This window comes from Podarcis filfolensis (assembly GCF_964270895.1).
Source record: "Podarcis filfolensis genome assembly, chromosome: 17".
NCBI lineage: Eukaryota > Metazoa > Chordata > Lepidosauria > Squamata > Lacertidae > Podarcis > Podarcis filfolensis.
The window spans coordinates 7,874,316-7,886,516 of NC_139621.1; the positions used below are offsets into that span (position 1 = coordinate 7,874,316).

Here is a 12,201-nt window from a genome sequence, read left to right on the forward strand (position 1 = left end):
GAGACACCATACAGGCAGCCATACCAGCCTTCGGGATTCCCACACTGAGCCCCCTGCTGGCGTCCCACCTGGAAGAGAGACAGAGAGGGCTACAGAGGTGGTGCAAGGGGGTGCCATCGCCAGAGGAGAAAGAAGGAAGCCTCCTACAGTTCTGGAAAAGACCCTCCCCAATATTTACATCTCAGAGATGCTGTTGTGTGCGCACACACTGGAGAGAACTATTGCTAACGTGGGGGCATGAAGCAGTAAGCATAGTCAGAAGAGGGTACCAGGCAATGAAGAAAGCTTTATATGATGATGATGATGATGATGATGATGATGATGATAATAATAATAATAATAATAATAATAATAATAATAATAATATATTATTTATACCCCACCCATCTGGCTGGGTAATAATAATAATAATAATAATAATAATAATAATAATAACATCAAACATTAAAAACTTCCCTAAACAGAGCTGCCTTCAGATAGTTATTGATCTCTTTGACATCTGATGGGAGAGCGTTCCACAGGGCGAGTGCCACTACCGAGAAGGCCCTCTGCCTGGTTCCCAGTAACCTCACTTCTCACAGTGAGCCCTTGGCACTGGACATCAGCGTCTGGGCTGAATGGTGGGGGTGGAGATTCTTCTTCAGGTATACTGGGCCAAGGCCGTTTAGGGCTTTAAAGGTCAGCACCAACACTTTGAATTGTGCTCGGAAACGTACAGGGAGCCAATGTAGGTCTTTCAGGTAGCCCTCTCTATAAATTTGGATTGCAGCTCCCATCATCCCTGACTATTGGCTGTAGTGGCTGGGGCTGATGGGAGTAAGAGTCTAACACCAGCTGGAGGACCGCAGGCTCCCCATCCCTGCTTCGAATGCAGGCAAAACCAGGAACTTTCTGCAGATACAGAACAGTAGCTGATGTGTTTATTATACAGCTGTTCCTGTATGTATACAGCTTCACAATTAACTTTATTCTACCCGGAGATATAGAAGGAGCAGGAGCATTCATTTTGCTAGGAAAGCACAGGGTAGGAAACTTCCTCATCAGGAAATCCTGATTAAACTAACTGATGCTGCCAACATGTACTGCAAGTCGGAGTCTGTCAATTTCAGTCTCTCTGCTTCCCATTCCCCCCAAAGGTTATGTTTGGTTTGCCAAAATTCCCCATCGGTTTGCTGCAGTCAGTACGACAGAGGAAAAGCTTGAGGCAGGAATGCACAGCAATATCTCAAAGGAGGCCTTTTTAAAGGGGGGTGGATAAGAAAAAGACTTCAGTTGGCCCCTGGGGTCCAGATTAAAAAGAAACTGAGAGATTAAGCTCCGAATAAAAGAGAGGTACGGTATGTTGCTTTAGTAAGATACAACAAAATGAAGCGCTCCCCGAGGTTTCCAAATGCTTGAAGAAAGCACAGTGTGTGACTGAAATGGAAAAGCTGGCTGTTCTTGTACAAGAGAGGTCATTTAACAATTTCATTAAGAATGATCACATTTGCCCAAGAGATGGGAAAGAATAGTGTATCAGAACTTTGGTAGCACAAAATGTATTATTTTCATTCTGAGTATTAAAGAGGCGCTGCATTGCTAAGTGTCCCTTCCTTGCATGCTTTCAGCCTCTGAAATGTGCTTGCTCCTAGAAAGAGAAAGCGCTGCTCACTGATTCTACTTTTGCCCTTGTTGAATAGGTCCTGTATAGTTTCAAAAACCTGCAAAGCCTGTTTGGCCAGAGGTGAGCAGAGGACAAAATAAACGCATGTCCTGTGTACATCTTGGCAAGCAGTGCCTCTCTGGCAGAATGTGGGCCAGGATTTAGATCTTCTGCAATAGAGCATATTAAAAGCCTGACCTTAAGCTACAGAAAACAGACTTTTTTGTAAGACACCACGGTTTTACTAAATGCAGGTGGACATTGTCTAAAACAAGCACAACAGGGATTTGTCGGACTGAGTTTGTAAGAGTTTCTTTGGCCCTCCATTAGAGTGCAGAACCGTATCGGTTCTGTCCAAAAAGCTCAGCATTTCACTAAGTGATTTCCTAAACTCTGGAAAATAGAGGATCATAGAATCGTAGAGTTCATAGAATTGTAGAGTTGGAAGGGACCACAAGAGTCATCTAGTCAAACCTTCTGAAATGCAATAATTTTTTGCCCAGCATGGGGCTGTAACCCACAGCAACCCTGAGATTAAAAATTTCATCCTCTATCAACAGAGCTATCCCAAGGAATCAAGTATTTCCCCCTATCTACCTGAAAATTGCTAATTAATGTGTTATTGGTTTTGCATTAGTGGCTTTGCATTTGTGGTTGGCTTTAAACAATAAAATATGGGACCTTCGTATGAAGGACATATAATAAATCTGACAAAAACAACATAAAGGCTGTTTCCTAATTAATCAGAGGAATCTTTTTAGTCACCTAAGTTTTAGCCCAGTTAGGTTAACTGACTAATTGTTTAAACTTTTGAGTCCTAATAAAAGTGCATGCCAGTGTTCTGGAAGATGCTCAGCTTCCGGCTTTGGAGAACATCCCGGGTGTTTTACAGTGGTTGAAGTTTCTGAACAGTCATCTAGGGCAGCCCTGAATAACCTTATTGCAGTTGTCTAGGCAAAATGGCTGCCATGGCTGCATCTAAATCCATTGGATTCTTCTAATTTTTGTTTCTCCATATTGTTAAGTCCAACAAGCAGCAGCACACATATTTTTGGAACCTGGCTTAAGAGAAACCTGCCTTCTCTAGCAATTATCAGCCTACAGTTGCCTCCACACAAATGTATATACACACACAGTGTAAAAGGTACACTAGATAACCACAAAGGGCACGGGGCAATGAGAAATCCTGAAACTACTGCAGGGAAGGGTTGAATGACTGCTGGTTAATGGATCTTTAATAGCCTCCATTTGGATTTGGGCCAAAACCAAAACATCTCCCGGAAACAAAACAAGATCATTATCCACATTATGGTTGTTACTTTAGGCTGGAGGCTGACCATAGTTTCTTCGGTTGAAGGCAGTTTGAAAGAGGGAAGCAAAACTTTCCCCAACCACTTCCAACTTTCTTTAAATCAACAAGCTGTCTCTGGTATCGTGTGTGCACAGAGTCCAGACCCTCCAACATTTCTCCGATGAAAATAGGGATGTCCCATTCCATGATGATATTTTTACTATTTATACCCCACATATTTTGCTGGGTTGCCCCAGGCACTTCCAACATATATAAAAACATAATTAAATGTTGAACGTTAAAAAAACTTCCTTATACAGGATTGCCTTCTGACAGCTTGGGGGTTGAATAACTTCATACCCTCCGACATTTCTGCACTGAAAATAGGGACATCCTGAGAAAAAATAGGGACGCGGGTGGCGCTGTAGGTTAAACCACAGAGCCTAGGACTTGCCGATCAGAAGGTCAGCGGTTCAAATCCCTGTGACAGGGTGAGCTCCCGTTGCTCGGTCCCTGCTCCTGCCAACCTAGCAGTTCGAAAGCACGTCAAAGTGCAAGTAGATAAATAGGTACCGCTCTGGCGGGAAGGTAAACGGCATTTCCGTGTGCTGCTCTGGTTCGCCAGAAGCAGCTTAGTCATGCTGGCCACATGACCCGGAAGCTGTACGCCGGCTCCCTCAGCCGATAAAGCGAGATGAGCACCGCAACCCCAGAGTCAGCCACAACTGGACCTAATGATCGGGGTCCCTTTACCTTTAAGGAAAAGTAGGACATTCTGGTATAAAATCAGAAACCAGGACAGCTTCACTCAGTCAGGGACGTCCCTGGAAAACAAGGACACTTGGAGGGTCTGAAAGTCTGATGAGTGACCCCACGAGTAGTGGACAACTTTTTTGTATATTTAAAGTCAGTTGTTCTCTGTGCTCTTGTTCTCCCCCTCCTTTTTTCCATTCTGGTGCCTTTCTTCTTATTCTTTCCCTTTGGGGCAATATTACAGATGTCTACTGCATGTTGCAGAGTCAGCCAAGAGTTGCAAGGTCACAGCAGGACAGGTGGGATCAGATGGGCTTATGATTTATTTAATAATGGGACAAAGGCTTGTTTCAATAAGTCTTTTGAGCTATGCCTCTCTCTCCACGCCCCCTCCTATGAGTCTTTAAACCTGTGTTTTTGGGTTTTTTTTAAGGAACAGACAGATTAATGGAGAACAAGGCTATCAGCGGCTCGTAACTTCTGTGGCTGTATTGTATACCAGTTGTCAAGAACCACAAGTGGGGGAATGGCTGATGCCTTAGGCATCCCTTAGGCATCTGGTTGGCCACTGTGATACAGGATGCTTCACTACATGGTCCTGGGGGCTTTTTCTATCTCCAAGTAGACAGAACTGCCCATTTATGGCTTCTGGCCCTCTCCCTTGAGTTCTGGCTAGGCAGGAAGACTCACCGAACAGGAGGTGCAGGTGGTCATCTTGTTGAAACAAGCCCCCTTCAGACATGTTTTGAAAGAAACGGAATAGTTTTTGAACTGATTGTACTAGATGCGGGAAGGAGAGGCTTGGCAAAAGCAGCCCGGTGCATTCCAGATTTTTGTCGGACGCCACTAGGGCTTGCAGCACTCACTGACTTAGCGGTCTGTGCTCCCTCCAAGCTTTCGGCTTTGTCCCAAACATTCACCCGCCATCTGGTATGTTTAACAGCCCACTTTTCAAGTCTACCCTGTGCTCTAAAGGGGCTCCGATTCAGAAGCAGCAGGATCGCCAGTGGTGGTTTTTCACGTTGCCTCTCCTCCCCTGCCTTTTAACAGCGAAGCTTTGCCCCTCAGCGCCTGTGAAACCTTCGCCTGCATAATGTCTGCCTTTCAAAAGGCAAGACTGGTTTACTACTGTATAGCTGTGAACCCAAGCTGTAACACTTTACATGAAATCATAATCAGAGCAAGGGGAGGGGAAGGCTAAGAAGTAAGTAGTAAGGTAGTAAGTAGTAAGGTAAAGGTAAAGGGACCCCTGACCATTAGGTCCAGTCGTGGCAGACTCTGGGGTTGCGGCACTCATCTCGCTTTATTGGCCGAGGGAGCCGGCATACAGCTTCCAGGTCATGTGGCTAGCATGACTAAGCTGCTTCTGGCGAACCAGAGCAGCGCACGGAAACGCCGTTTACCTTCCCGTCGGAGCAGTACCTATTTATCTACTTGCATTTTGACGTGCTTTTGAACTGCTAGGTTGACAGGAGCAGGGACTGAGCAACGGGAGCTCACCCCATTGTGGGGATTCGAACCACCGACCTTCTAATCGGCAAGTCCTAGGCTCTGTGGTTTAACCCACAGTGCCACCCGAGTCCCTCCCAAAGTAGTAAAAAAAGGTAAAGGTACCCCTGCCCGTACGGGCCAGTCGTGTCCGACTCTAGGGTTGTGCGCCCATCTCACTTAAGAGGCCAGGGGCCAGCGCTGTCCAGAGACACTTCCGGGTCACGTGGCCAGCGTGACAAAGCTGCTCTGGCAAGCCAGCGCAGCACACGGAAACACCGTTTACCTTCCCGCTAGAAAGCGATACCTATTTATCTACTTGCACTTAGGGGTGCTTTCAAACTGCTAGGTGGGCAGGAGCTGGGACCGAAAGACGGGAGCTCACCCCGCCGTGGGGATTCGAACCGCCGACCATGCGATCGGCAAAGTAGTAGGAACACATATATTCCCCAAGGCCCCGTGGCAATTTCCACTTCATAAAAAAGGTCATTGCCATGCAGTTGTGGATTGTGAAGAGTGTAGCCGTGACCCTCATCCCTGTTGCAACAAAGAGCCCTTCTCTCATCTCCTCAAGCATCACTTGACACATTGTTGATAAGCATACGGAAATTTCTTAGGGCATTTTCTGTCCCCGTGTGGTGGTCATCCTGTATATGGAAGGGAGTCTTATCCCATGGAGAAGTGGGAATCAATCCAAGTGGAAGTCCACTCTGTATACTGCATACAGCCATTCAATGTGGCCTTCACATTGCGGCTGTAACATGAAGCAGAAGCAGACTCAGCCAGAGGGTCAGATACTCACAGACTTGGTGCGCGCGCGCACACACACACACAATCCATGTGTAGGTTCCTTGCTTGGCCAAGTCTGGGAGCAACTCAAAGCTTAAGATCATAAACCACCCTCACAGTGCAAGGTGAACACATGCAAAACTCCCTGTACAAATATTAGCTTCACTCATGTGATCCACCTTCCACCTGCTCTGTCTTCCACAGTAAATACTGATGAGGCACACAAAGTCTCCAGGTGTATGACTGAGGCCTCTGTATCCCTCTGCCCTTTTCGTGGAGGGTGGGGGCAGGAAGAATGTGGCACATTCAGGGCTTGCTGTCATGCCCCCACCATACAGAGGACTTTGATTCCAGGGCCAGATAGGAGCCAGCTCTAAGATGACTTGCCAGTCCCCAAGTTGGATCAGTCCCTTTGGAACCTCCACTAATGATGGCAACCTTGGGCCTGAGGGGGCCAGATGAAGCCCTCTGAGCCTCTCTAGCTGCCCCCTCAGGACTTTTCCTCCTTCACAAACCCCGTCTTCCCAGGTCGCGTGTCTCAGCACCCCTGCTTTGCACCCTCCTTGAGTGCTTTTGCCCAGCTGAAATGTGTCCTTGAACTCTGATGGTACATCTTGCTTGAGGACAGGGCCGGCCCAGCCATGAGGCAAGGTGAGGCAGTTGCTTCAGGGCAGCAGGCTCCGGAAAGCTGGGAGAAGTGGCAGATCCGCCTTCTGCGCTTGTCAGCCCCCTCCTCCTCTGCCCACTGCCACATGGCGGGGGGCAGGGGCATAAGAGTGGGTACATGACTGGCACACAACACAGCCCCCCCATTTTCTGGTTTGCCTCTAGCGGCAAAATGTCCAGGGCCCCACTTGAGGAGCGTGTGAAAACCAGCCACCTGGTACAAAGGTAAATTGACATTTCTGGCTTTGCCTACTTTTGCCTCTGGGTCTTGCCCACCACAGGGATTTGGCGCCCAGAAGGGAACGTGAAGAAGGTACCCCTCTCCTGGCTTCCACAAGGATCATGCGCCATGCCTCAGAGTATAAGACACAGGCCTGGGAGTTCGTTCTGACTAGGCCAGAATGGGAGGAAAAGGGACCCGGGCAGAGTCTGGCATTCGGGTGCGTCTCATGCATCTATCATTTACAGTCATCTGGTAGGAATTGGAAAGAGCTTCAGGAGGCAAGGCCACCCACTCCTTGGGGCAGAGATTGCCAAGGAGGGAGGCCAGCCATGCCTGGGTTTTGTCTTGGAGCCGTCAAACAGACGTCCTTTATTCAAGGCTGCAGAACAGAACAGGCACTTCCCGGCTCTCTTCAGCCTCACGGAACATAAATTCCTACGCTCTTTATCCCTGCGCCTCCATCTTTTCTGACATGCAGCTAGCACAAGTGAGTCCCAAATGGAGGAAGTTATAGGTCATTATTCGATCTGCGTTTCTTAACTGGTCCCTGCAAGGAATGCACAACATGGCCCACATTTTAAGGCACACGATCTGGAGTTGGAGTGGGGAAGCTTGTGGAAACTGAGTTAAGCTGATGATAGGCTGAAAGGCAATAGGGAGCTTTGCAGTTAGGTCTTCTTCCTCCAGGATTGGGGTGGGGGGCCCAGGGGGAGGGGAAGAATAGTCATGAACCTCCCCATGACTGGTATAGCCTTGTGGATGGCAGGATTCAATTCTAAAATATTCTACTTTCAACTATCATCAGCCAGGGACTATTTGGCCACAATTTAAAATGTGGTTACACTTAACTGATGAGTTCCTGGCATTTGATTTCTTTATTTTTCATTAAAATAAATCAGAACCTCATTTATTAAAAAAAAAGAGGGGGAGGTAGCCAGGGAGGGGTCTACCCAGTCTGTTGTGGGAGAAACAGGAAGGTGTGGGAAAGGGCAGGGTTTGCATGATTATAGATTTAGTTAGGACAACCACTGTGGTGTAGGGATTAGACGAGAGGGTCAGATTAGGACCAGCCTTTCCTTTGTGCGCTCATAATGTATTGTGCTCAGGATGGTAACAGGGCAGTTACATGCAATTCCACTTTCAATACTCTTTGTACCTGCAAAGGTTTCACGGTGACCATACCGCTTCGTTTCCTGTCATAATATCCTAGCCACCCATAGTGGCCAGGGCAACCCAGCCAAATGGGCGGAGTATAAATAATAAAAATTATTGAAATTACAGATTATTCCTGCTGAAAGCCTGTAGCTTTTTATACCAAAAAATGTGTTTTGTTCCACTTCTATTGCCCCATAGCTCAAGAGCGTACCTCCAGGCAGCGATAATGCAGGAACACTGGAGGGACATTGCAGAACATCCCACAAAGTGAAATTATAGGTGAATGGTTCAGGGTCAATCTACCACTAATCCACTGCATCATGCTGTGGATTATACCTGCAAAAAACAACAGTCTGAAGGAGCGCTCAATTCTGTACTCAGCCGTGAAGCAAACAAGGGTCAACTTGGGCCAGTTACCATCGCTGAGGATAGCCTACCTCACAGAGTTGTTGTGAGGAGAAATTGGGGAAGGGGAGTTCTATGCATGCCACCTTGTGCTTCTCGAAGGAAACACGTTATAGGAATTTGAAGGTCTTATATATATATAAAATAAATGTTCAGAAATGTACAAGGCAAACACATACATAAGTATATAAACCATGTGTCTGAAATAGTACAGGAGAACAATCCTGAAGCCATTTTGACTCTCCCAAATTGGCCTCAAATATTTCTCTTCAAGGAGGAAGGAAATGGGAAAAGCTTTCCAGTTGTTTTTGGACTGTAGGGGCTCACACCTCCCTGTAAATACAGTCTGACAAGTATCTGTTAAGCTGAGCACACTATCAATATGCGTAAGAGATTCAGGAACTATTTACCATCTCAAAGGAATGACCAGGCTACCCAGAAAAGGCAATCAGATAAGGCATTATCAGGTATCCTGGCAGACAGGAGAGAAGCAACACATTCAAATTTCTGCTGGGGACCACCTCTTTCTGTGATGTATGTATGATATTTTGGGGGGTGGTCTTGAGCTACAGGGTAGGCAATTTCAAATGTCTATATAGGAGCTTGCACACCAATGTTCTGAGCTCCTCTCCTCCCTTCCTGCGTGGGGGGAGTGGGGGACCCTGTTGCAACAGTTCAATAAAGATCAGGCTTACTAGCTGCTTTGCTTCTCAATATTCTCTGGTTGGCCTCTGTTATTTTCTCCTACTGATAGAGAACCTACTTAAGGACTCTATATGGGCTCTTAAAGGGACCCCTGACCATTAGGTCCAGTCGCAGACGACTCTGGGGTTGCGGTGCTCATCTCGCTTTATTGGCCGAGGGAGCCAGTGTACAACTTCCGGGTCATGTGGCCAGCATGACTAAGCCGCTTCTGACGAACCAGAGCAGTGCACAGAAACGCCGTTTACCTTCCCGCTGGAGCGGTACCTATTTATCTACTTGCACTTTGACGTGCTTTCGAACTGCTAGGTTGGCAGGAATACGGGCTCTTAGATACCCAATAAGCAGTATTTTTCTTCTAACACACAGGATGCAAATGTAACAAAGTAAGTGAAAGTGTGTTTCAGGGAAAGCAGCCAAGTCACAAGGAGTCTAAAGGGTATTTGTAGCAACATCTTTACAAAACTGGTTTTCGTAAGCCTCCCCGAGAACCTTTCGGCCTCAAGAATGGAGTGCGCATACCATAAATAAATAAAAGAACAAGTGAGCAAATAAGTTTTCATTCCAGGCTGCAGCAGAGGTTGGGCTAGAAGCAGCTGGAGGTGTTTTCATACCATCATGGTTGCGGTCCAGGCTGTGAAACATCAGCAGCAGTTTGCGTTCGCGCTCCTGGAGGTAGCGGGCAAATTCCTCGAAATTAAGCTCCCCGTCATGGTCTGTATCACCCTCTCGTAGGATATCCTGCAGGCAGGGGAAGTAAAGGTGGGTTTTAGAAGGTGAGAACTGAGTTGCAGTCTTAACAATGCAGTCCAAAGAAAGGGAGAAGCACTGTTTTAGGACATCTGCAAAGCCACTGCATAAGGAAGGTATTCTACTAGGTGGCTGTTCGCTGGATTACAGAACTCAGCCCACTTCTTGCACCATAGATGATTAACTTTACCTGCGGATGTTGGAGCCGAGACAATATATAGCTGACAAGAGACGTAGGTGGGGAGGATTGTATTTAAGGGGTGCATGTATTTATTTTGATTGCAATAATTTGCACAAGTACTTAAGATAAAGGGTGCACATGCCAGAGCACACACCATTAGGAATTAGTGCATCTACGTTGATTGGGTGGCCATGAAAATACCACAAATATATCCTGTGCAATTTGGTACAATGGCATGTAACTTTTGACAGAGCACTTGTGTCCAAGTGCATCACATATCGTATATTATTATAATGCCTGCAACAAACCGGCAAGGTAGGTTTATCATCCCCCATATTGCAGTTTAGGGGTGGGGCAGGGCGGGGCTGAAAAGGAAAATGACCTGCTTATTGCCACCAAATAGCAGAGGTGAGATCTGAACCGTACTTCCTGACTTGTGGCTTTCCCCCTTTGGCAGTTTGCCACACTGGCTTTCGTGAGGTCAGTTCAAAAGAGTGAGAGTGAGAGTCTGTAAAATATAAACAGAAAATGCCTCTGAGAAGGCTTCTTCCTGGCACGCCAGTTTTCTAAGTAGAAGGAATTGCTTCTGTGTGGAAGAGCAGCCCATCGCATGAGCCCCCACCAGTGGGCTGAAAGTGGTTTCGCATTCCTAAATATGGTGGGGAGGAAGAGGGGGAGAAGGAAGTCCTTTGGGATCAAAGACCTTGCTGGGAAGTCTCTATGGAAAGTGGGGGGGGGGCATATTTGGTGGCAGCATCACCCATTAGTCCATGGGTAGGCAAATTAAGGCCTGGGGGCCAGATGCTGCCCAGTCGCCTTCTAAACCCAGCCCATGGACAGTCCAGGAATCAGTGTGTTTTTACATGAGTATAATGTGTGCTTTTATTTAAAATGCATCTCTGGGTTATTTGTGGGGCATAGGAATTCGTTCTCCCCCCCCCAATATAGTCCAGCCCCCCACAAGGTCTGAGGGACAGTGGACCGGCCCTTGCTGCAAAAGTTTGCTGGCCCCTGCAATTAGTCTGCCCCCCCTTACACTCTGGCTCGCATATTTTCACCGATCGCTCTCACTTGATATATGTTTGTCTATGAGCCAAGAGGGTTAGATTAGAAGAAACATGAGCCCGAAAATCATTTAACTGGACAAGGCCAAACAAACTTGTTGCGTGTTTTCTCTCTCGCCCCACCCTCTCACACAGCCAGGCTGTGCTCTGCTTGGCCCTTTAGCAGGCTCTGTCCTTCTTTTATTCTCGTTCTGAACAGGGCAGGTAACATGATAAATTTCCCTTGTTTTAATTTAAGCAGCTCATAATGCTGGAAGATGTTCTGAATACTTACTGAAGCCCTATTCAGACAACACATCAGTGGATTCAATGGCACAAGGGTGAGTGGGATCATGCCATGTGCCTCTTTTACAAGGTTGTTCTAAGCTTCAAAAGAATGCATGGGCGGCGGAGGGCTAATGGGAGTTAAGAGTACAAGAATATATGGAGGGCTGCAGGTTCTCTGGTCCTGAGCAAAGGTATGAATTGAAAATGCTGCAAAAGGTTTTGAAGGTTTGGACCAACATAATACATCATTTTACCTCCTCTGATACAACAGGAACAGGGTAACGTTCAATAAAATGCTCTTTGAACTAGGCGGGCATCTCTTGCGCAATGCATCTTATGCAATAAACACAGAAGAGAAACTATATTTACGTTCAGGACTTCCAGGAAAGCTTCAGCACTGGCTTGCTGGAGTCTAAACCAGAACAGTTAAGAACAGTTAATGAGAATCTAGAAACAGAGCACCACCAGGGACCAGTTTCTATCTCCAGATACCATCTCATGAAACTGTATCTTCACAGCAAATGTCACATTATTAAGAGCTGTGCCTTTTCCTTGATGTTTGAAGCTGGTGATGTTTGCCTGCCTTGCCAGCTCCTTCTTTGATCCTATTTTTCCTGTGGCAGTTCTTAACATTCTGAATGCCCAAACTTTCAACTCCTTCTGCAGACTTTCTCTTATTGTTCTCTGCTGCTACAGTGGTACCTCGGGTTAAGAACTTAATTCGTTCTGGAGGTCTGCTCTTAACCTGAAACTGTTCTTAACCCGAGGTACCACTCTAGCTAATGGGGCCTCCCGCTGCCGCCACCACGCGATTTCTGTTCTCAT

General features: G+C 46.8%; 1 protein-coding gene across 1 annotated transcript in view; it reads right to left on the reverse strand.

Annotated features, from left to right (window-relative positions):
• LOC310752702 (mitochondrial adenyl nucleotide antiporter SLC25A23-like) overlaps positions 1–12,201 on the reverse strand; it is a 47,493-nt gene that overhangs the window by 22,547 nt on the left and 12,745 nt on the right. The window contains exon 2 of the mRNA XM_083593617.1: positions 9,729–9,855. Coding sequence (XP_083449743.1) covers positions 9,729–9,855 — 127 coding nt within the window. The remainder of the gene's footprint in view (positions 1–9,728; positions 9,856–12,201) is intronic.